The 26,706-nt window shown below is 36.2% G+C and overlaps 1 protein-coding gene across 1 annotated transcript in view; it reads right to left on the bottom strand.

Annotated features, from left to right (window-relative positions):
- Nucleotides 1-3,082: 3,082 nt before the first annotated feature.
- Nucleotides 3,083-26,706, bottom strand: part of LOC123457419 (vomeronasal type-2 receptor 116-like) — a 71,178-nt gene continuing 47,554 nt past the window's right edge. The window contains exons 3-7 of the mRNA XM_045141337.1: nucleotides 10,061-10,402; nucleotides 8,879-9,682; nucleotides 7,427-7,654; nucleotides 6,794-6,917; nucleotides 3,083-3,987 (exon numbers count right to left, since the gene is read on the bottom strand). Coding sequence (XP_044997272.1) covers nucleotides 3,083-3,987; nucleotides 6,794-6,917; nucleotides 7,427-7,654; nucleotides 8,879-9,682; nucleotides 10,061-10,402 — 2,403 coding nt within the window. The remainder of the gene's footprint in view (nucleotides 3,988-6,793; nucleotides 6,918-7,426; nucleotides 7,655-8,878; nucleotides 9,683-10,060; nucleotides 10,403-26,706) is intronic.

Here is a 26,706-nt window from a genome sequence, read left to right as displayed (position 1 = left end):
ACATACCCTGAATATTTTCTCTTTTGGCTCATGTGCATTTGCTATTTACTATACCTTTTGTACCTAGATAGTATCTTCTCTCCTTCAAAGAGGAAAATCCCTTCTATATTTTTTTCAATGCATTCAATATCTTTAGTCAAGGGTTCCTTTCTTTCTAAGCCTATATTTTGTACACTTGTTCCTTCTGTTGTGTTGCACATACCCTTGATTTCCTTTATACGTTTTGACCATATTAATTTTGACAGAAGCATTAATTCTTTGTCTTTGTCTTCATCTGCTGATATTCTGTCCTTCATAGGATGCAATCTATTGGAGAGGATTTCCAGTTTTTAATTTGACTTATGTTTTTTCTTTCCAGAAACATTGCAGTTTGATTTTTCATTGGTATATTTCTATTTATAAACTTCCATTAAAATATCCTATTATGATTATTTTAATTCTCTTGGTTGTTTCTTTTGAAAGGGTAAATTTAAATTTTCAAATATTTAATTAGATGTCAGAACCACAGTGAGGAAGAAAATCTTTTTCACTATTAACGGTATGACAACTGTGTAACCATTTACAGCCTAATAACATTAAATCGATTTTACTCTACCCATATAAAGCCAAGTGCACAAATTGGAACATACTACGAAAATTTGTTTGAAGTGGCAGGAGGTACTGGGGCACCCATTTTTTCTCTCTCTGTCTCTCTCTCTCTCTCTCTCTCTCTCTCTCTCTCTCTCTTTCCTGCTGTTTGTCTCCACTTACAAATATATAAATAAAATTCTTTAGAAACATTCTATGCAAGAGATGAGATACCTGCCAGTAAGTTGTGGCTCAGTGAGGCAACATAGGCCGCCAACACAATATATACTATGGCAGTTGTCTTGGTTGCATACCTAAAATAAGTTGTACATCTTCATTTTTATTTCTTCCATATAAATCTCCAAAGCTTTAAAAAATCTGTAAAATCTACACCTCTACAGAATATCCCATCCAAATGTGTCACAATACCCATTTTATCAGCATCATATGGAACGTCCCTAATCATGTAGAGAAGGCACTGAATTTGTTTCACAGTTTAAGCACATTTATTCTATGCTCACATCTTTGTTGCCAGTGATTCTATGCTGTGACGACAGCAGCACATCCTTAGTGGAATGAAAGGCAAAATTTGCTGACACATAGTACAGAGGGAGAGGAGCAGTTTGTGTGACAGTATGCCATGCAAGAACACAGTTAAATATCATTTACTAATGACAGCAGATCACCTCACTTAAATGTACAATCTCCAATAGGATCATGTCCTGGAGACAAAACTTTTAGCCTATAAGAATTACTGAGTAGTTAGTTACTAAACTCTGTTTTAAGAAACAGGCTGATTTCTGTAACCATTTGTGTAGACTGACTAATACATCAATGAGGCAAAACCCTATTTACTGGAGAATATTTTCATATTACACAAATATGTTTTCCTTCATTTCATTAAACATAGTATTGAAAATTCTGGATCTTGTCTTTGCATAGCTCATAAACTAACATTGGTTTGTATGGGTTTTTAAAAATTAATTGTTTATTTTACATACTTATGCAAATGTGAGTAATTAGTTTATTCATGTCTAAATGAAAACAATTCTTGAAATCATCATATCTATAAATTTTTTAAAAAATGAAAGATTAACAGTTACATATAACCCATATTTTGCAGTATTATATTTGTATAAATTTATATTTTAGAATAGTCAATATTTTCACAATGGATAAATGTTTGAATCATTTGTGTAATTTTTTTTACAAGAATGGGATAGAAAACACACAAAAAGCAAACAAAAATAAAGCTGCTGAGGAGGTATTCCCTTGGTCACTATGATTTAAACTTCTCTACATATTACATTCAGAATTCCATGGTCCAGATAGACATTCAGGCCTGATATAATTTCAGGTTTCATGGACACAAAGGCTGATATATTCATTCCGGAAAGACAAGGAATATTCAGCAAAAAGATGATAGGGCAATCATCTTAGTTGTTCCAGGAAGCACATATTGGATTATTCCTATGCCTGACTATCTTTCATATTGATCATGAACAACATTTTCACTGTCACCAACATTTTGCTGACATTCTTTTGTATATTCCCTACCACAGAACATCAAATGGCTAGTGATTTAAACCATAACTATTTTGTTTCAATTTTCCAGGGGATGAACTATCTGCTACTATGCATGGATAAACCTTAATGTATATTGAAAACATCTTTAGGTAAGGCCTCTGCTACTTTCAAAGGGAACTATTCTTTTACTCCTAATCAAACCCTCACTGTATCTCTGAATATTCTTTGAACACTCAAATACAACCTTTTAAGACATTCTCAAAGACATTTGCTCTGTCCAGCTAACTATAGTAGGTTTTTTGAAACAATCTGAAGAAGGTATCAGATACATTTCAGGTTATCCAGAGTAATGGGAGCAAAATACACAGTACATTAGCAATGCTTTGTTCTAAGTGTCTTTATTTACTAATTGGAGAGAGATGTGAGAAAATGATTATTCTTGTTACTGCAAACCATCTCTAGAGGCATATGACAGTTTGTGAAATTGGCTTTTCGTAGGAGCTGGTAAATGGAACCTGGCCTGACAGCTGTGCATGGAAGCTGATAAACAGTGTTAGAATGTAAGAGCCAAAGGGAGGGTAGGACTCCTTACAACGTGCTCCTTCCAAACATAAAATGGCCTGGGTATCCATGACCTCATAGTGCCTGACACTACCTACACAAGACCATCATAAGAGGAGGAAAAGATCATGACATCAAAATAACAGGGATACTGATTGAGATGAAGAGGGGATATGATGGAGAATGGAATTTCAAAGAGAAAAGTTGGGAAGAGAGCATAGAGGGTATTACCATGGGATATTTTTTATAGTCATGGAAAATGTTAATAAAAATTGAGAAAAAAACAATGTTAGAGTCCAAATAAGACTTGTACACATTAACAAATATCTTACCTCTTTTTAATATTTAGTGCTTACAATAGAGCAAGGGTTTCTATAGGATATAATTTAAATTAAGACATATGAGGTAAAATTTAAAAATCAATTGGTTATACAATATGTTTTTTCTTCACCCTCTTTAGACTATTTTTCCTGGGTCTTATCAAAATGATGTAACACTTGGGGAAAAAGATGCAACTTATCAATCCTATACTGGAGGCCAAGATAGAGAAGACTTCCACTATCACCATGGATATCCCCTTGGAGCTGTGATAGACAGGAAGGAAAGTGACCCAGACACTGCAGAACACCAGCATGCTGAAGGTCAGGAATTTGGCTTCATTGAATGCATCAGGCAGGTTTCTGGCCAGGAAAGCCACAGTAAAGCTCCCTATAGCCAGAGATCCCAGGTAGCCCAGGACACAGTAGAAGGCAGTATCTGAGCCTTTGTTGCACACAATGATGATGTGCCCATGTTCTGAGTGTTCATCAGTGTCAACAAAGGGAGGTGATGTTCCCATCCAGATGCCACAGAGAACAAGTTGGATCAAGGTACAGATGGGAATGATGAAGTTAGGTGCTCCTGATACCAGCAGTCCCCTCAACTTTTGTCCTGGAGCAGTGGCCCTGAAGGCCAGAACCACAGTAATTGTTTTGGCCAAAACAGTTGACACAGCCACAGTGAAGAGAAGTGCAAATGTGATCTGCTGCAGGATACACTTGGCTGTGTTGGGGTGTCCAATGAAGAGTAATGGGCAGAGGAAACAGAACTTGAGGGAAATGAGCAGGATGTAGCTGTTTGTTCGATTATTGGCCTTCACAATTGGTGTGTTTTGATGCTTCACAAAAACTCCAAGTATAACAGCAGTGAGTGTAGAGAAGCAAAGCGCTATACAAGCCAGAGCTATCCCCAAGGCATCTTCATAAGCCAGAAACTTCATAGTTTTTTGTAGACAGTGATTTTTCTCTAGGCTAGCATATTGGTTGATTGGGCACTTCACACATTGATCCATATCTGGCAGACAATGTAAAATATCATCAGACTAGTGGCAGTATTTACTCTTTGTTACAACATTCTTGTATTCTAGTTCCTATTTACAATATAACGTAGTTCTCTTTATAGCCATGATGGCAATTAATAAAGACCTTCATATTAGGTGAGATAAACAAAGCTTTTTTTAAAAAAAAAATACTTTATTTGCTCATAGGCAGAGGAAGACAGAGAAATCCAGAGAGAATGGATGCGCATGAACCTCTAGCCACTGAAAACAAGCACCATATACATGTATCACTTTGTACATCTGCCTTTCTCTGTGTAATGGGGAATTGAACTGAGGTGGTTAGGCTTTGCATGTCCTTGCTTTAACTGGTGAGCCATATCCTCAGCCTAACAAAGCTGTATTTTATTCACCTAACTTACCTTATATATTCTCTTGACCCTTTGTTTTTCTTAAAAGAATAAAATAATTTTGCTGCAGTGTACTAGGATTATATAGTGACATTTCTTACATGAGGTATTTCTTATGATTTCTACTACAGGAGAGATGGCTTATCAATTGAGATGCTTGCCTGCAATGCCTAAGGGCCCATGCTTGATTCACCACATCTCTCATAAGTTAGTCACACTTGGTGATACATGAGTAAGTCGCACATTTCCATAAGGTGGCACACGGTTGGAATTCAAGTACAGTGGCTAGGGACCATTGCACCCCAATTATCTCTCTTTCTCTCCTCCCTCACACTTATGCTCTCTTTCATTAAAAGAGCTAGTCTTGTCTCAAAAAGAAAAAAAAAAACACTAGCTCAGAGTTCTGTACACAGTGCAGTATGAGATCAGAGATGTACATGATTCTATGTTCATTTTAACACCTTTGTTAGACAACATCCATAAATTTAGATTAAAAAATGTGATTTTTCCCTACTACAGTTCTCTGTTTTGAAGCCTATCTGTCTGTATCAGCTGATGTTTTATGGCTTTGTACCCAAATGTCAGTAGGTACATATAATTGTTCCAACACATATTTTAGGGAATATGAATGAAATTGAATACACCTAGATATAATTAACTCTAATATGATTATTGCTGAAATCTATCTACTTGGAATATACAAATTTTGAGATGACATACGATTTATCTGTTTCTCCAAATTTACCTCAATAATCCTTGGTCTATGTTTTAGCATAATTTGGTCAAGAGGTTAATTCAAGAAAGGATTATGAACAAGATAATTTGCCAACATTAAAAAAAGAATGAACATGACACACAATAAGGAACGGGGGAGAAATTCTTGCCACCTATATTTTGTATTTTCTATCATGGTGCTTTACAGTTTTGATTGTAATTGTATTGAATCATAAAAGAGGACTTATAAGAAATATATGGTATCTCATATTGAATATTTACATAAAGGAATATTTTCCCAATAATTCTAATATTACTTCTCTTAATCATGTATTGTAAATTTATGCACATATATTTTATGAATCATATATTATAAGGCCATACATCCCACCTAATTTGGTAAATATAACATGGCCAACATGTACAAATTAAGAAAAAAACACATCAATGCTAATACTGAACTTATCCAACACCACTAAAGTTTGTATTTAATTAATTAGTTTGGATTGCTTGTTGAAGTATTACTTGAATGAACACTGTTTTAATATACTTCTAATTATATTATTTTATTCATTTTGTGACATTATCCAATCATACTGAAAATTCATGTCAATCTCATTCTTTTTTTTACATCATGTATAAATTTTCCTCTGTATGCACTTAGACTTCTGGTACACTAAAAAGGTGGTCTGGATGTTAGTGTGTGCTCCAGATTCTAATAGATAAAAAGGTGAGAAATTAATATTTATACCATATTTAAATCCCATTGATAATATTGACCACAGCCTTTAGGTTCTACTTTAACATGCCACTCCCATTGTATTGTGTTCTCACCTGTAAAATAGAGGGCAACTTAAAATAGTACCTATTTTTCCATTCTGTGCTCAGCCCAGTAGGTTTGACATATGAGATATATATTTTATTCTTATTTTTAACTTCAGAATATTTCCCATTATCTCCTTAAATGCTTCAAATTACATCTAAAACAATGCACATGATATTTTAATTGGAATGTTTATGTTTCCTGATAAAGGATTTAAATATCTGTGATATGCTATTACCTAAAGTCTTAAAATCAACTGCTTTCTGAATTATTATTTCATAGACGCTAAGAAGATATTATGCTTATATTGAAAGTGTTTGCAAAATTACATATCGCTAAAGCCAGAAAAGGGTGGAGTAGTGGCATACTGTCTAAAGTACTTTCTTGCAAAGACTAAGGACCCAGGTTTGACTCTCCACATCCCATGTAAACGAGTTCTACATGGTGGCACATGCATCTGATCTTCGTTTGCAGTGAGTAGAGGCTCTGGCATTCACATTCTCACTTTATCTCCCCTTCCCTCTATAACCAATCAATAAATAAATGAATAGAATGAAGATTCCTTCTTATTAACTTCATTTTATATAGATTCACAGAGGATTATATGAATATGTGACATTCTTTGATAGAAATAATATATTCATTAACTATTTGACCTCAAAGAGTATTTTTATTGTGGGAGAACCAGTATGTACAATGGATCTAGGTACTAAAAATGTGGTTCATGGAGTAAAGTGAGTATTATGTTTATGGTCATGAGTATTTCTCATTTCAACCAAGTGATTACATTAAGCACTGAAGAAATATTATCTGTTTGTTCAGATAGGTGGATAAAAGAGACAAACTGGAGAAAGACTCTCTAAACCATCAACTTACCCGTTTTGTTAGAAATCTCGTTTTCTGGGCAGGGGAAACAATCAAAACAGCAGGCTGCGTTTCCCTCGTGTCGGAACTTCCTGAAACCAAGCTTGCAAGACTCACTGCACACAGAGGAGGGAATCTGAGGTAAACCAGAAGTGTAGTTGTAAAAGTTAGTAATGTTATATACTCCATTCATAACGATATGTGAAAATAATCACCCTTACTAAACTCTTTATCCACATCTACAATAAAATTGAGGTGCCACACTCCATTTATTACAATGTATGTTGTCATATCTGTCAAGATTATTTTTGTTTTTGAGGTAGAGTCTCACTCTAGCCTAGGCTGACCTGAAATTTACTATGTGATCTCAGGCTGGCCTTGAACTCACAGCAATCCTCCTGACTCTGCCTCCTGAGTGGTGGAATTAAAGTCATGCACCACAACACCCAGCCTGTCTGTCAAGATTTTGATGAAATATTTTGTCATTTCCAAACATTTTTCAAAAGATATAAAGAAAATCTAGGACACTGGTAAAAGAAACATAAACAACATGTTGCACTTGGCCAAATCGTGAGGGCACACATGGGCCCACATGATTTTATCTATTTATGTTGAGAGTAAAACATCACAGTTAGGTAAACATACCTGCCTACTCCCTGTGGCCCACTCTATGGCCTCATCAGACAGATACAATTGTTGACCAATGGAACCATATGAAGAAAACTGTCCTATTTTCACCTTGATTCCAAGACCTTGTGGAAAATTTGAAATGTGGGAAATATCATAGTCTGCATCACATTTTCTTTTCTCATTAATAGTCACTAGGTCTCCAATGGGGTTAATAAATTGCATATTCTTCATAGTGTGGTAAAACTAAAAGAAATATATCATTTCCAATTAAGTAAATACAATATGTACATAATATGTGATATGAGTAATACCTTTGTTTTTTACAATCCTACCCAGAAAATGAAACTCTATTGCATGGACACAATAATGTGAAATAAATGAATTTCCACAGATAAATTAAACATTACTATATTTTTATAAGATTATTTGTGAAGAAACTGCTAACACTGATCACAAAATATTAGGTAAGGCTATTGAGATAAGCCTTAAAACTCTCTATATTTTTAGTAATCAAAAAAGATTAACAAAAGCATTAAGGTCTTCAGTTATAGCAGTGAAACAGAATTACAATAGCAATTTATGTGACTTCTCAACCACATTGATCAGGATACTTTAGCATGGAAAAAGTAAGCTCACATCTAGATTTCAAGCACTTCATGATTTAAAAAACAAAACAAACAAACAAACAAAAAAACTGGAAGCCAGGCATGGTGGCACATACCTTTAATCCCAGCACTCAGGAGGCAGAGGTAGGAGGATCGCTGTGAGTTTTAAGCCACCCTGAGACTCCATAGTGAATTCCAGGTCAGCCTGGCCTAAAGTGAGACCACACCTTGGAAAACCAAAGTAAATAAATAAACTGGGATCACCTATCAAATACTAAAACCAGCTGGGCATGGTATCAAACTCAGAAAATATGTCACATAATATAAGGATCACTCAAAACTGATGTCATCAATTTCAGTATCTTTTTCATGTATGCACACAGTGATGATTTGTCATGGTTGCCTGCTTGACTGGAGTTAGAATTACCATAGACACAAATCTGTGGACATTTCACTAAAAAAATTTAGTTTGGTAACTAAATGTGGAAAGCTCACACTGAATGCAGGTGGCACTATTTCACGGGAAAAGGGTTTATAATCAGGGACAGCTAGATGACCTATAAATTCATCACCCTTGCTTACAGACTGTAGATGCCATGGACAGTTTGTGTCATGCCCCTGCTTCCATGGTGTCACCATCTTGAAGGACTATAGTCTTGAACTTTGAAGTAGAATGAAGCCAATCTGAACTAAGTGGTTTTGGTCAAGTATTTACGCTGAAAAATGTAACTAATAAACTGTATATATTTACTTCCTAGGAACTGAAACAATTGAGAAACACCCAAAATCAAGAGTACTCCCAGAAACAGGTTTTAAAAATGTATGGAGCTAATTAGAAGGTATTACTGATGACACTACATACCTTTGAGCAGTCATGTATGCATAGACTTGTTATTGGGTGAACATCTACATGTTCATGATGCATTGCATGGTAAGCATATGCCCAGGCATACACAGCGTTGTATAGATTATAATTCTCGTCATTCATGGCTATGTGAAATCCTTGATTTACAAACCATTTTAATGAATTATTGAGTGCACATTTATTCTGTGTTCTACATTTAGATTCAATGTCTGAACAATTAAAGTACATCCATTCTGATCTCATAACAGAAAAGTTTATTGGATATTGAGAAGTGTTTATTGACTGAATAAATTTGTTAATATTGGGAATTTCATGATAGTGATTAGAAAATGTGAAAGACCCATAAAATGAATCAAGAGTGAAGTGTCTTGCTGTATTTGTGATGACATCCCACTGTGAGGTGGTGACCCAGATCCTACGGATGCCTAAATTTGCCCATCTTCTAAAGCTCACTTCCAGTGTGGAATTTAATTCACCATAAATGACCACAACACTTGCCAGAGATGTCACAATTTGTTTATAATATTTCTTGGCCTTTGTATTGTATAAGTCCATGTTTAATGGAATTACATTCACAAAGGCTAAACAGAGATCATTTCCATGCATCTTTTCTCTGAACTCTGAGAGAAATTGAATACCTTGGTCATCATCAGAGATGACCAGCCCCATCCAGGTCCAGTTGAAATGAAGCATTAAGGAGACTATGGCAAAGGGCAGCCTTGTTTCCTTGGGTGCAATCTGATACAGATAAGGATACTGAATATGGTCACTCAGAACAGGATTAAATGGGCCATAATGAACCTAAAGGACACAAAACATAGAAATGAATGTGAGAAAGAACAATGGAAGAAAACTCAAACTAAGATCTGAATTGTGTTAAGCACCATTTTGGAAGAATGTTTGGAAGGGTGATGGCTCACACCATTATTAGTTGTATTTCACTATCCATAAGACTCTGGAAAAGTACAGAACAGTTTAAGGGTTGTGGCAAATCCATTTTTATGTCTCCATAGTTCCTCCTATCAATTTTTAAAAGTTAAGTGCAGAAACTCCACCAAGTAAAGGTTGATGATCTCTATTAACTGTATGTGACAATACATGCATAAACCAAGTATCTACTGGAAATATCCCTAAGCACATGGGATTTGTAATTCTACTCTGTACATCACAAAGTCTCACCTGTCCTGTATTAACGATTAGTGAGAGTAATGCCCCAATTTTGCTACTTCTTTCCCATGATGGTCCTGTAAAAAATAAGCTACATTCCTTTATTTCACAATGATAATTAGGAAGAACAATCCGTTTAGTTTCTGTGGAACGTAGGTGAGAGACCACAATCAATGAATCATCACACTTGGAAGGATGGAAGAAAAAATTAATAGACATGTTGGGTATAAGTTTGGGATTTCTGTTGATCTCTTCAGTGACAAAAATCATTGTCAGAATATATTGATACTTTTTGACTGGCACACTGAAATGAAACACAGTAATCATTATGGATGAGGCTTCAAACAGGATAATCTTCAAAACAATTTGAGTGGACATGTAATACATGTGATAAGTGATGCTTTCTCCTGAAATTCTCATGTAAACATGAACCTTTATGTGAGGATATGATCCAACATAGCATAGGAATCAACTGGGTATTTTTAAATTACTAAATGAAAGACAATTCATAAAGGTCTTTATGTTTTGAATATATCATCTTTGGCTAATGAGAAACTGGTGAAAAGACTATAATATTCTATAGGTCGTACATGGACTTGGAAGTAGACTTACACCAGACAGAATATCTTGATGCTAGAATTCTCAATTTTAAGAAATGAAAAATAAATGCAGCAATGATTGAGTTTATGGTACTTTGGTGTGCATTTGTGTGTAATAGTAACCTTCATGTTTGGAAGATCACATTTTGTGCATATATGTGCATGTGTGTGGGCACGTGTGTGTAAGAGAGCCTATGCTTATTTCACTGTGTAACACTATAAAACAGTGTAGGTTGTTCTTATACATTATATGTAATTATTTGTCTTTGGTTTTTATTGTGACACAGGTTCTGACTCTTGCCCCTTCTGACCTGGAATTCAATATGTAGTCTTAGGGAAGCCTGGAACTCATGGTGATATTCCTACCTTTGCCTCCTAAATGCTGAGATTAAAGGTATGTATCACCATGCCTGATTTACATGCAATTATTCTAATGACTTGGTGAACACCAGTTTGGCTACAGAAACAACCAATCTCTGGGGATTCAGTTTTTCCAAACTCAGAACATGGGATGGTATGTGCACCAAGTCAAAATTTTAGGTGAGGGCCATGGATTTGAACAAAGGACATCATGCTTATGCAGAAATTCCTTTACAAATTCCTATGTTATGGTACTTTTGTTAAATACCATCTGGCTATGAGTCAAGCAATGCCCTGATTAATGTGGAATATACAGTCAGTCCTATCTATTAACAGCAAAACGTGGCTTTTATAATGTCTTTGAAGGTATTGGTATCTCTCCTGGTTGTAATGCGAACTCTATTTCACCAGGAATTGGAAGTGTCCATTCATTTTTGGAGTTCATTTGCTTCTTGTGTTAAGAAATTCCCCTTTGCTGGGACAACATAGCTGACAAAAATCAGGTGAAAGGAAGGCATATTTGTTGCAGATTATCCTTGCAGGTCCTACTAAAGAATATTCAAAATTGATAAGGAAATTATTGGCAGGGAATGCATGGTATCTGAGAGTGGTCTCTTTCAGTCCAGCAAGGAGGCCCACAGAGCTATATTAATATTGCACATTGGCAGTCATGCCTCTTCCTTTTTATAGAGTAGAGGATCTCTATCCTCCTATGGCGCTGCCCACAGTAAATTTGGATATTCCACTTTAATAACCTAGTTAATATTATCTAACAGGAATTCTCTCTGGGTATAACCTAATCCATATAATTCCTATCAGGTGACTGTAAGTTTTCTCAAGTTGAATATAAAAATAAAATATGACAGTTAGAAAATATTTTCCATCTGTTACCTAAAAAAATTATCTCTCTAATAGTAATGTGAATTATTTTAAGATAAAGAAATAGTCCCTTTTCTGATAGAATCTTCTATTGTAAGTCTTTTGATCAGAGAATTAAGACCACAAATATACAGACTTACTGTTGTTGTTTAAGTTTATTCTTACTGAGTTTCAAAGATTGATTTGTTTCATTATTGTGTTTGAAACAAACTTTCATTCCCTTCCTCCTCTTTTCTTTTCTCACACCCCTTTAAGCTCCACCCTGATACTTAGCTTTTCTGCCTTCATCCTACATGTTTCCTTTGGTTTGATGCTATAACACTGCAGTTGTGCCGCTTGTCAATAGTTGTAGGTCATGTTACCAAGCCCTTCTTGTATTTAGAGTTTGTTGAAAAATCACCTATTTTGAAAGCCTTGCTTTTATATGTTAGTGAGTGTTTCTGTCATGAGCTCTCTGTGCCCTTTCTTATTCTTTTATTTATATATTTCACCTTAACATGACCTGGGTAGTTTTTTGGGGATTCCTGCCTGTCTGGTGGTTTCTATGCCTATTGTAACTGGATAGCATCATTTCTCCTACTTCTAGGAAATTTTCTTTGACAATTACTTTCAATAAATTTGATACCTTTGGTCTAGGGTTTATTTTATTCTAAGCACTTAATTTCTAAATATGACCCTCCCATAGTATTGAAAATATCACTTGTTTCCTTCATACATCTGGATCCTATTAATTTTGACTCATCCTTTCATTCTTTTACCTGGTCTGTAAGTCCTAATCTTCTGTCATTCATGTGATGCAGTCTATATGAGAGGAATTCCACAGTGCTTTTAATTTTACTTATTAGCTTTTCATTTCTTTAATCATTTCAGTTAAAATTTTCATTGATGTGCTATCCATTTTTTGAATTCTATTATAATATCCTCTTTAGAAATAGCTCAATTATAATGTTTGTTTCTTTTGTCTTGGAATGCACTCTATACATATGTATGTCCTCTGCTTTGTGTTGTCTTTGATTTCCTTTGGACATTTACTCCTGTGTTCTTGAATTCATTGTTTGTATATATTTCTTATTTGGTGCCAAAACAATATATTTAGGAATGATTTAGGAGGCATCCTTGCATGTGTGGCTTCCCAGCAGGAGGTGGCATAGGCAGTACAAAGGGCAAAGAGATTGCCTCTACACTCGGACTCACATTTGGAATCCTAGAAGTATGTATCTAGGAAGAGGTTCATGGATTTCGGAAGTTGCTCCTATATTCTCATTGGAACCCAGCAATAGGCATTGTGGGTAGAAATAAGGGCATGGATAATGGTTAAGTGTGCCCAAACTGGCATGGGTGCTTCTGTAGACCCGCAAATATGATCCTTGCCACAGGTGATATAGAAGGGAGAAAGTGGTATAGTGACTGGGAAGCTATGCTGAGAGTCATGTGTGACATTCAAGTTCATGTAACAGTGGCAGGAGGATAACATTTGAGATCTGAGGATTTGGATACACTGGAGAGAGGATGAGTTGTGAAAACAGAAATCATTTTTGTCAATGGAAAACAATGATGCTTTTGGTAATCATGGATATAATTCTTCTGACATTGTGCTTTAACTTTACATTCCATTTTTCTGTTTCTATGGATCATTACTGGACTTCTAGTTGACCAAGTAAGCAGAACAAACTCAGGATATGATGATATTTCAGATGTTGATAATTTCATGTTCCCTTAAACTTTGGATCTCTCTGTAAAAGAACCCTTTTAATTTCCTATATAATTCTCTCATTATGCCGGGCGTGGTGGTGCACTCCTTTAATCCCAGCACTCGGGAGGCAGAGGTAGGAGGATTGCCATGAGTTCAAGGCCACCCTGAGACTACAGAGTTAATTCCAGGTCAGCCTGGACCAGAGTGAGACCCTACCTCGAGGAACCAAAAATAATAATAATAATAATAATAATAATAATAATAATTCTCTCATTATTATGTCTTCTTTCTTTATATTTACTGGTATTTAATTACTTAATGTACTTAATGATTTCTAGCTCCTTAGAGGTGTTCTGTAGATGCATTTTGACTTCATATTTAAAATAGTTCTTCATAATCATTTAATCTATGTAGTCTTTTTATGAACATTTAATATTTAATTAGTTCAATTGACCACCGCAATGTAAACTAGAAGAAACATACCATTCTCAACAAATATTGCTAGACATATTAAATAACTACATATAGAAAAAATTAAAATATAGCCATTTCTCTTCCCATGCAAAAACAAAAACAAACAACCAAAAAAAAAAAAAAACCCTCCAAATGGAGGAAATGCTTCAAAATAAAATCCAGAATTCTAAAGCTGCAGGAGGAAACAAAAAGGGAACTTTCTACAAAATAGGACTAGGGCCATACTTCCTGAAAAATACTGCAGTAATCCAGGAACTTAAATAAATCCTTCAACCCATGGCATCTAACCAAGATAAAATGTTTGTCTACAAACGACATACCCTAAACAGAGCCCACAAACTACCTACAGATGGGGAGAAAATCTTTGCCAGTTATACCACTGACAGAGCCCTAACTTCCAGAATCTAAAGGAACTCAAAAAACTAAACAGTAGAAAAAAGAAACAATATACTCGAGTAATGGGGCAGAGAATTCAACAGAATAATTGTCAAAGAAAGAATTAAATGGCTAAACTCATCTCTGAAGATGTTCAACATTCTTAGCCATCAGAAACATTGAGAATAAAACTTCTATGAGATTCCACAACACTCCCAAAAGGATGAGAATCTTTAAAAAAAAATGACAGTATATTTTGAGAACACTCAGGGAATGAGGGCCCCTAATTAACTACTGGTGGGAATACAAACTTATACAATAAATATAGAAATCAATAAGTAGACTCCAGAAAAGGATGAAAATACTGCTACCAACTAACCCTTCCATTCCTGTACTGAGCATCTACCCTAAATGCTGTAACAACTAAATTCACAATGCCTAAGAACTGGAATCAACCCAGATGCCTATCACTTGACAAATGAATAATGAAGACGTGGTACATACACACAATGGAATTCTACTCAGTCCCAAGGAAAAAAAAAATGATATAATGAAATTGGTAGGAAACTTGTAGGATTTGAACAGATCATACTAGTGAACTCACTCTATAGAAATACAAATGCTGCATGCTTTTCCTCACCCATAGTTACTAAACTGGAAAAGCTTGAATTTCTGTCATACCCAACAAGAACCTGAGGGTCAGATGAGAGGGATGGAATTGTTTGGGGAAGGAGAATGGGAAGACACAGGGGAATGGAAATATAAACAAAATGAAATCCAAAAATATATTGGTATTATAAAATACTTTCTCATCAGCAGGATACTAGGAGCATGGAGGGGTTGTCTGGTAAATATTAGGCCTCAAGAGAATGGGAGGAAGACTTTATCTAAAATATTTGCCACTGCCTGGCAAATTCAAGTACCAGAAATTGATTACAACCCACATTGAGCTGTTCACTGAAGAGAATTATGAATATTCCCAAACAAGACAAGTTTCTGTCAAATTATTGATTACCCACCTAGAAATAAAAGTGAGAACCTATTGCTGATGAAACCACATGCAACCAATGCAGAATATCACAGAACATTAAGAAGCAGGGTGAATCTGAAAGGAAGTCTGCACCCAGATGGTTAATACAGACAGTGCAGAAAACAAGGAATAAAATGCTGTTTGAAAGCAGCCAGCAATACAGTGAGAAATCAGGGGACTATGACAAATCCAAGCCACGATCCTAACCAGATGTACACACCTGAGCAAGTGTCAGTCACCCTAGGTAAGTAAACAATGTCTATCTAATTAGCTAATTGATGCACTCACTGGAAAAGAAACCATAGCTAGAACTAAAAGTCAATTCAGAATCCTATGGATACCAAGATAATAGACTCCGATGAGAACCATCCATTAGTCTTCGGCCAAAAGGCTACAGCTATCAAAATCTCTTAAAATTCATAATTCTTGTACACTCTAACATAGTCTGATCTCACTCTACACTGGGGAATCTAGTTTTATTTTTCAGAAAGCAAAGAGAACAAAGGACAACCAAAATATATCAACAGAACAAGAATAACCTACTGTATGTCAGCAGGTGAACACCCCTAGCACAGAAGCTAGGGTCCAGATGAAAACACAGAAGAATTGGTGAGATGAGCAAGAATGCTGCCTCCATGAGGAACTTCTCAGCATGAGCCGAGGTAAGGGATAGAGACACTGATAATACTCCAAATGCAGTAAAGCAAAAATCCAGAATGATGAGACTCACATACTAAGGTAGACATAAAGTACAGTGAAGAAGACTCAGAATTTTGAGGAAGAATGTCTGGAATATACTAGCCACAGGGTGGGCAGAAATATCTAGGAGTCTGGCAATCCCCTACAATGTCAGACTTTTCCACTCACATCTCATTAACCATAATTACATGCTGAATACCAGTAATCACATTTGGAGGGCCTTTAGTGAAATGGGGGCAGGGGTGAGGGGAATGATGGTGACAACAGTTGATATATCCATACCAAATGTCAATTTAATAAAAAGAATATACAAGTAGAAGGGCAAAAAGGAAATTTTGGTTTGTAACATGTCAGTCTTCCTATTAAACTGTAACTGTTACCACTTGTAACACTGTCCTGTTTAGGATCTGAGAAGGGATGTAAGTAACCATAACTTTGAGTGACATCTCTTCTTCTACCAGGAGTAGAAATATTCTCTTGGCCTTTCTTTATTGTGTGTTTCACCATTGTATTAACTAGAATATAGACAAAACACCTGACAGACTATATTTCAAATTCTTGCTATTTTTATGTCCAACTAAACACAGTAACATAGTAAAATAATATATACTTGGCACCTTTCTTTTCCACATACTGTATTACTAAAGGAAGGGAATATCATGGAATGTCATATGCCTATTATCTGAGAGATTACCATCTATGAGAAAAGTCTGTCCATGGTTAAAGAGACAAAGAAAATAGTTCCCATTTCAGAGACTTTACAAGTTATGTGCTTATGGGTGAAAGATGAGCAGATACTTAAAGGGATACTTTGTCTCAGCCACTTAAAGATGAACAAATAGCAGTGGGGTTTATTTTCAGGAAAGGAGGATCTAATATGAAGCAAGGTATAAAGCACTGTGTTCTCCAAATTCTACCTTTCTACAGAAATTGAATACTGAAGAAAACCAGGCTGAAAGTCTAGCTCTGGTTAAAACAGTCAGTCAAATAAACAACTCCAGAAAACCTCACCAGCAGAATGGAAGGAGGGGAGAACAGAATATCTAAACTAGAAAACCAGGAGGCAGAACTAATACAGTCCAACCAAGAGAAAGGCAAACTAATAGGAAGATAAGAATGAGAATTTCAAGATATCTGGGGTACTAAGAAAAGATCAAATGTACGAATTCAGTATATCGTAGAACGAGAAGAAGTTTGATGCAGAGGCTTTTCAACAAAATCGTAGGAGTAAAATTTTCCCAAATTTGGAAAGAAACTCCAATGTAGATACAAGAAGCTTTTAGAACACCAAACAGACAAAATCTGCAAAGAACCTCTCCTCACAGTGTTACAATTAAACTACTAAACACACAAACCAAAGAAAATCTACTGAAAGTAGTTACAGAAAAAGGGCCACCTACAAAGGCAAGCCCATCAGAATAATAGCAAATTATTCAACACAAACTCTAAATGCCAGTAGGACTTGGAATGATATATTCCAAGTTCTACAAGATAACAACTGTCAACCAAAATTACTTATCCTGCAAAGCTATCTATTCAAATGGATGGAGAAACAAGGATATTACACAACAAAAGTAGAATAAATGACAACTAGACAACTAGAAAATACTCAAAGGAATACTTCACAATGGAGAGAATGCAAAGCACACACAGGAGGAAATATTAAAATATTAAATATTAAATATAAAAATATTAAAATACTAAAATCAATCAATACTAAAATAAAAGTTAAAACAAGCAAGGATAGGGGAAACCAGAAGCACTACAAAACACAAAGAATGGAGAAAATCAAACATACATATCCATAGCAACTGTTAATATGAATGGCCACAATTCACCAACCAAAAGACACAGGCTTGCAGACTGGCAGGATCCTGCCATTTGCTGCCTTCACCAGACTCATCTCTCAATAAAAGGCAGACACTGTCGTAGGGTGAAAGGTTGGAAAATGATATTTCAAACAAATGGGCCTAGGAAACAAACAGGAGTTTCTATCCTAATATCTTGTAGGATAGACTTAAAACCAACATTAGTGAGGAAAGATAAAAAGGTCACTTTTTACTGATTAAAAGAACAATCCAACAGGAGTGTCCTAAACATGTATGCACCTAACATGCAGACACCCAATTTTATCAAACAAACACTATGAGAAGTAAGGTCACAGATAACAACAAACACAATTGCAATGGGTGATTTTAATACCCCAATCTCATCATTTGACAGATCATCCCCACCAAAAATAAACAGAGAGACATCTGGATTAAATGATGTCATGGAACAAATGCACCTAACAGATATATACATAAAATTCCATCCAAACACTGCGAAATATATATTTTCCTCAGAGTACATGGAACATTCTCTAAAACAGACCATATATTAGGACACAAAGCAAATTTTTACAACTACAGGAAAACTGAAATAACCCATACTACTCTTCTGACAACAATGGGATTGAACAGCAAATCAGCAATAAGAAAATCTATACAAATCAGATGTATTTAACTATGGCAACTTTCTGATCAGAAAATGTAAAATAAATTTTGATTCATCCCTAAGAGATATGCTTGGGAGGAAAAGCGCAAGGGATCCAAAAACTCTTAGTGTACCCACATAGAAGCTTCTTACACATTATTCATGACTTTCCAACAGAAAGTTAAGTAACAAAACTGACAGTTACCGATAAAGCTGGCTCATTGAATCATAGTCTATCATATGCTTCTTTGATGTATAAATATAAAACATACAATCCTTGCACATATCTCCTTCACTTTCTGTGTTTTGTTTTATTCTCCAAAAGCAGTCTGTTTCTGTAAAACTGCAGAAGAGAAGAGAAAGCATTGGAAGAAATAAGGCAAAAATGAAAATGATCAGCTTCCCCATGTCTCAAAACTCACAGTCTGAGCTCTGATGTAATAGGCAGCATCAGGTAGGTACACACATCACATATGCCTGCTTATGTGTGTGTATCCTTCCTTACTACTATTGCTGACTAGAGGAGATATTTATATCCCTAATTTCTTTCTTTGTTGTCTTTGTTATCCTCCCTTGAGGAGTACAGAACACAGCCCTTGGGCTCTGCATCTGAGGTTTACATCAAGGTCATAAAAAGCAGTTGAAAAACATGTTGTGAGCATCATCTCTTGCCTCAGGTGCTCTAAGTTCATGTATATCCAGGCATGAATGTCACTGGGATAATCTCCTGAGCATACTTGTTTTCAAACTAATTTCAGAACGCCATTTGGATGAACAGCACCTGAAATCATGTAAGTGGACTTCATTGGAGTTTCCAAGTCAAGATGTGATGGGAAAATGTCAGAGAGGTTTCCTGCTGGTCATAGCTCATGAAGACATGGGCAGCATTGTTTCTTCCATTGTCCAAGCAGTGGAGAGATCCTCACATACCTCACTTCCATCAGCATCATAGCATTTAGTGTGTGGCCCATGCACTTCTCATAGAAAATTCAGGCTTGTAATGTCCCACAATGCCATGTTTCCCATTGTCTGAGTACACAACACAAAAAATAATCATGGGAAGTCCAGAATTGCCAATCTCTCTCCCAATAACAATGCAGACATTAAGCTGATCTGCAGCCTTGATCCTCAGTTCCCACAGAGTAATAAGCTGTGATGACTCAGTTTCTCATCTTTAACATTGTTTTTACCTCATTACAGGATTCCACACAGAATTTATGTTTTATGTTTATACAATTCACTTCCACCACCTAAGTAAGGCATTAGTTTTTGTTGTTGCTTTCACATGATGTGTTCCAATTGGACAGTAAATAAAAAAGTGTGAGGGGCTGGACACATGGCTTAGTGGTTAAGGTGCTTGTCTGCACAAAGAACCTCAGTTTGATTCCCCAGGACTCATGTAAGGCAAATGCACAAGGTGGCACATGTAGTTGGAGTTCATTTTCAGTGGCTGGACCCACAGGCCTGCCCATTCTTTCTCTTTCTCTCCCTCTCTTCCTCTGTCTCATTCTCTCTCTCAAATAAACAAAAAACTAAAATAAAATAAGTGTATGATTGTATCATGAGGAGCCTATTTTTTATTAATGTGGACTGTATAGAAAGTTAAACAAATTTAGGTAATTCCTTTCTTGTGAGTTGACATACATCTTGGGACTTAAAAATAAGGCTCACCTGTCCTGATTTATTTCCTTATTTCAACTATAATTAACATTTTAAAATCATTAGCTGGGCTTGGTGACACATGCATTTCTTCCCAGCGCTTGGGACTCAAAGTTAGGAGGATTGTCATGAGTTCAAGTCCATTCTGAAAGTTCATAGTGAATTCCAGTTCTGCTTGGGCTAGAGAAAGACCCTAACTTGAAAATAACAAACAAATAATCATTACTCACTGATTATATATCAGCAAGGAATGAACCTGGAGAATTATGAGAGGCAGGTGCACAAAAAGTAGAGGGAGTCGGCCATGAAGGGGGCAAGGACTCATCCTTGAGGACAGAAAATAAATTTTTGGTGAAGAGTGTTGAGCATATTGTAATTAGTATTTACTGTCATTATTTCATTTTTTTAAAATTTTTTTTATTTATTTATTTGAGAGTGACAGACACAGAGAGAAAGACAGATAGAGGGAGAGAGAGAGAATGGGAGCGCCAGGGCTTCCAGCCTCTGCAAACGAACTCCAGACGCGTGCGCCCCTTTGTGCATCTGGCTAACGTGGGACCTGGGGAACCGAGCCTTGAACCGGGGTCCTTAGGCTTCACAGGCAAGCATTTAACCGCTAAGCCATCTCTCCAGCCCATTATTTCATTTTTATTGTTTTAAATATAAATCTTCTTTATTAACAACATATTTTACATGTATACACCATATATTTGTTCCTTCTTATCTCTCATTCTTGCCCCAATTTCTCTGGAGGCCTTCTTACATGGGGTTGTAGGTATTCCCCATGGGGTTGTGGGATATGCATTGTGGGAGCAGCAGTCAGGGATTTCTGTGGGGTGGGAGTGCCTCTCATGATGTTCTAACATGTGGATCTTACAATCTTTGTGCCCCGCCTTCCACAAAATTCCCTGAGTCATTTTGGCTGGGTGTTAAATCTACTTCAGTGAAAAGTTCTTAGGAGCCTCTAGATCTCTGCTTTGGTAGGTGTTGAGTATCCTCAGGTTCTGTCTCCTTCACCCTGATGCTGGTTATCAGGTTCACTATGGAAGTAGCATTCTTGCTCATCTCAGTTCCTCTGGGTTTTCATCTGTGGCTTGGCTGACACCCAAGGGGTAGCTAATCTCCTCATGTCTCCCTACATTCTGAAAAAGAAGAGATTCTCCAATTGAGAATGAGTCAGTGTAGTTTAATGTGATAAGCATTATTAATTTAAGGAGAATTTCATGTATGTAACCACTCTTTTTTTTAATATTTTTTTGTTCATTTTTATTTATTTATTTGAGAGCGACAGACACAGAGAGAAAGACAGATAGAGGGAGAGAGAGAGAATGGGCCTGCTAGGGCTTCCAGCCTCTGCAAATGAACTCCAGACGCGTGTGCCCCCTTGTGCATCTGGCTAACGTGGGACCTGGGGAACCGAGCCTCGAACCAGGGTCCTTAGGCTTCACAGGCAAGCGCTTAATCACTAAGCCATCTCTCCAGCCCTGTAACCGCTCTTTTAACCAAAGAATCATGAGATCTTGACACTGGAAAGCATAATCTTTCTCTCCATAGGAGTAAGGTCTGGTTCTCAATTCCGGATATGGAAATTGAGTTAAGTATTATTAAGTATTATTTGGGCCTTAAGCTTTGTAAATTGCCTTTATTATGTTAAGATATGAACCAGCCATGCCAATTCTCTCCAATGTTTTGATCATGAAGTGATTTTGTATCTTGTCAAAGGCGTTTTCTGCATCTATCAATCAATAAATAAATAATTTAAAAAAATTCATTTCATACTCAACATTTCATCACATTTGAGTGCAGTTTTCTTTTGAAAATCTCTTAGACATAAAAATATTCTACAGTTAAAAAAGGATAATAAAGAACATCTTAACCAGGTATGGTGCAATACACCTTTAGTACTAGCACTCAGGAGACTGAGGTAGGAGAACAGTGGGGAGTTTAATGCCATGCTGTGCTTCACCTGTGTGTTCAGGTCATCCTGGACTTGAATGAAACCCTTCCTTAAAAGGGAACAAAAATCCCACTGGGTGTAGTACAGCTTGCCTTTAATCTCAGTGCTCAGAATACTGAGGTAGGAGGATCTTAATGAGTTCAAGGCCAGTCTGAGACTACATAGTGAATTTCAGGTCTGCCTGGGCTAGGACATATCCCAAAAGAATTGATTCATGAGATTGCATGAAATTAGAAAATATCTACACCACACCCCCCGACACACACACACACACACACACACATATAATCACCAGAGTGACAGGCAGCACAATGAATGAGAAGATATGTTGAAGCCATACTTCAGATTATGGTTTGATTGCAAAATAACCCCATAGCTTATGCTTAACACTTGGTGTTCAGGCGGTGTGGCTGTTTGGGAAGGTTTTGGTACCTCTAAGAGGTAAAACTTTACTGAAATAGATCATTGGAGGTGAGCTTTCAGGGTTGATAGTCCCAGCCCACTTTCTATTGTTCATCTCTATTTCTGAATGTGGATGTAATATGGACATTTCTCCACCCACTCCTGTCATATCTTCTCTGTCTAGTTGGACTGTATGCTCTGGAATTGTTAGCCAAAATAAATATTTCCTTCTTTAAGATACTTCAAATATTCAGTCCCCGAAATGAGTGTACTAATGAGTGACTAATGAATGTCAGTAAGTGATTAATATCTAGTATACACAAAATTTATCTAAATGAGTGATGTCTAGAATCAGAAACTTAAACACCAGGGTTGGGGATATGGCTCAGCAGTGAAGAACACTTCCTGTTTAAATATGAGGGTATCAGGTGGTCTGAGACCATTCTAGTACAATTTTCATACAACACCTGGAAGTGGCCAATGCACGTCTATTACACATGTATATGGGTATCAGGGGAGATCTGTGAATTTCTAGGGCACATTGCCTGCAAAATGGCAGCCCCAGTTGGAGTGAGAGACCACGTGTGAAGGAAGAAAGAAAGAGAGGGGGCACCCAAGGCCCTCCTCTGGTCTCTACATAAACACACACATCAGTACATACATGTGCATTCACCCCACATAAACACACACTACACACCACCTCATAGGTACTGTACACAGAGAATGCAAAAATTAAATAAGTAAACAAGAATAACCAAAACTTTCAATCAATAAATGGATCCATAAACTGGACTGTTCTCAAAAGAAAAAAATACAAATGCCCCATAAATATTTTAAAGCTTTCAACATCCTCAGGCATCAGAAATGCAAATTAAAATGCCTTGAGATTCCACCTTAAACCAGTCAGGCTAGCTATCATCAAGACAATATGTTAACAACAACTACTGTGAGGATGTGGCGTAAGAAGTGCTCTTGATCACTGCTGGTGAAAGTATAAAGTGTTGCAGCCACTATGCAAATCTGAGGGTGTTTTCAGAAAACTAAAAACTAGAACTTCATGTAAAACTATTCAGCTATATCACTCCAGGGAAAATAAACAAAGGACTCTCTATCCTACTACAAGGATGTACCTTCATGTTCAGTGCTGCTCTGTTCACAATAGCTAGGAATGCAACCATCCTAGACAGCTATCAACAGATGGTTGAATAATAAAAATTTAAATGGTTGAATAATGAAAATGTAGTGCATATAGACCATTGAATGCTATTCAACTATTTTAAAAGGTGGGATTATAAGCCAGGTGTGGTAATGCAAGACTTTAAATTAACCACTATGGAGGCAGAGATAGGAAGGTTACTGTGGATTTGAGGCCAACCTGAGTCTTTAGGATAAGCCTGGACTAGAGTGAAACCCTATCTTGAAAATAAATAAACACTAAAATTATAATTTTCAGGAAGACAAATGAAACTAGCCAGTACTATATTAATTTTAAGTAAATACACAAAGACAAATAGCACATGTTCTCTCTCATATGCAGATCCTAGCTTCTAATTTTTATATACATGTGTTATCAGAATGCATACATGTAGAGGCCATGGACCTAGAAAGTAGCCTATGAGAGGGAAAAGAGGTTTTAAGGTAGGGACACGGGTAGAGTAATAGAACATATAAAGTGTGAATTTGTGAGGAGGAAGAGTGGATGTCGAAATGGATAAGTGCTGACGAGGAACAGAGAGATGCAGGGAGGTTCAGAGAGAGAGAAATAGTAACCAAAATTAAATATGCCTGAAAATGCCTTATAAAAGCGTTACTATGTAAGGTAATTTATAAATAAAAAAGTGTAGCATAAGCATGAAACTAATAAGACTTGTATATTTAAGTGCTATAGATAGAAATAAAACACTCAAGGAGCTAAGTACAGTTTGCAAGTAGGGAGACTACAAGATGATAGTAGGAAACTGAAACCTCAGTCACAGGAAGTCAGACCCAAGAGATGAGAAAGTTTTCCTGGGTCTGGAAGTAGACACATCTTCACCAGTCAAGCTTTAGATGAGAGTTCAGTTCCCATCAGCACCTTAGATGCAGCCCAGCGATACAAGAGGAACAGAGAATTCTGGTAAGTCATGCCTAGATTCTAGCCACATAGAAACTGAGGGAATAAGTTTGTGTGGTTTTAGGTTACTAGCTTGGGGATAACTTGTAATACATCCATGACACAGGTACATATTAACATGGCCTCAATAAAAAGAACACACAACTAATAAATTGTAAGCACAGATACACAAACAGTCGCTCACTAGTAAAACAGTTCAAAGATGGAACTTATCCACTGGGAAAGGAAACTGACAAATAAAAAATTAGTTGAGTAGAACTGAGCCTTTTCTGAGAAAAATCTGTACATACGTAGATTTTTCTTAGTCTTAGAAGGTTACAAATGTTATTATGTAATGTACTTTGCTCACCCATCTCATAACTTGAAGAAATGTGTGTGGATAGAATATGACTTCCATGTCAAGTAAGCTGAGGTAAAACTCCACAGCATAGAGTCTTCACCATTGATCTGATTTTTCATCACAACTTACAGAACAACTAAAATACCACTTAATGTCCTCTCATTTCCACAGTGACTTTTCTACAAACTTTTAGCAATTTCCACTAACAATCTCAGAAGGTCATTGACAATACCCGGATGCATTACATCTCCTCCCACTAAAAACACAAAGTTCATTATCTGGATAAACCATGTGTGGTCAGGAGCATATGTGTGTCCACATTGTTAAGAACACATACTCTTTTAATGCTGCTTATTCAAATAAAGCTTTCTGCAGCATCCTTTTAGAAAATAGATCCAATCCTTCTTAGCATGACACTTTTACTTTACTATGAAATGATCTCTAACTTCCACCATAAAATGATCCATAGCTTAGTTTTATGCAAAACAGGTCCTAAATAAATACTTCTTCAATTACCCAAGTTTACATCACTTTAGCACCAGGCTTATGTATTATAGGTACTAGATGGTAGATAGATAAATAGATAGATAGATAGATAGATAGATAGATAGATAGATAGATAGATAGATAGATAGATAGATGATAGATGGATAGAGAGATAGGAACCATCTATCTAATGGTGGGAAATTTATATGTAATCCAGGGAGGCTAATATCATGGTGTATCTATTTAGGCAATATTTTGAAGGTAGGGTCTCATTCTAGCTAAGGGTGATATGGAATTTAATGTGGTCGTTTCAGAGTATTTTCAAACTCAAGGCGATCCTCCTACTTCTGCTTTCGGAGTGTTGGAATTAAACACATGCACCACCACACCTGGCTACCTAGGCAAATTTTAAACATCACTTTAGGCACTATTAAGCTATAGTATTGTTTAGGACAAACGGAAAATAAAAATCATTCATTCTTTCTTATAATTAAACATATATTTTTAATTTTTAAAATAAGAAAAATGAAGAAAATTAAACTCTAAGTGGACTTCTCAATTATTTACTTGTGAAACTTTCCAATAAAAGTCCTATCATAAGAAGTGCACCTTTGGATCCTGAAATTCTTTTGTATCCATCCTTTCGTGTACAAAGCACAATCTGTTACTTGGGAAAGAAACACAGCAGGAATGTTCTTATGTTAAAGTTCCCTATATATGTTTTAAGTAGAAATGTTGTATTATCAGCTTTAAAACAGGAACATAGAAACTGACTATATGATCCAGGTGCTGATAAGTAGAGTTATGTTTAGCTTGCATAAATTCCTAGGTTTAATATGCAGCACCAAAAACAAAAGAGAAGAAAAAAGCAATCTGATAGACATTCCTGCAATTACTTTGCAAAAATACCAAATGAATAAAAGATATGAGAAAAAAACTAGCTGTTCCTGAAGAAATCTACAAAAAAACCCTATTTTCCAAAAGCTTAAAAATCAAGAATGCATGGTATTTCTGTGTCCCTGAACTTAATTCACAAGTGACCATGTCTTTACCAAATATTCTAAAGTTAGCACAGAAAGATAATTTGTGACCCAAGTTGAAGCAAATGATATTTCTC

Source organism: Jaculus jaculus, unplaced genomic scaffold (assembly GCF_020740685.1).
Source record: "Jaculus jaculus isolate mJacJac1 unplaced genomic scaffold, mJacJac1.mat.Y.cur mat_scaffold_46_1_974171_arrow_ctg1, whole genome shotgun sequence".
Classification (NCBI taxonomy): domain Eukaryota; kingdom Metazoa; phylum Chordata; class Mammalia; order Rodentia; family Dipodidae; genus Jaculus; species Jaculus jaculus.
This window is presented reverse-complemented; position numbering and strand designations above follow the sequence as displayed.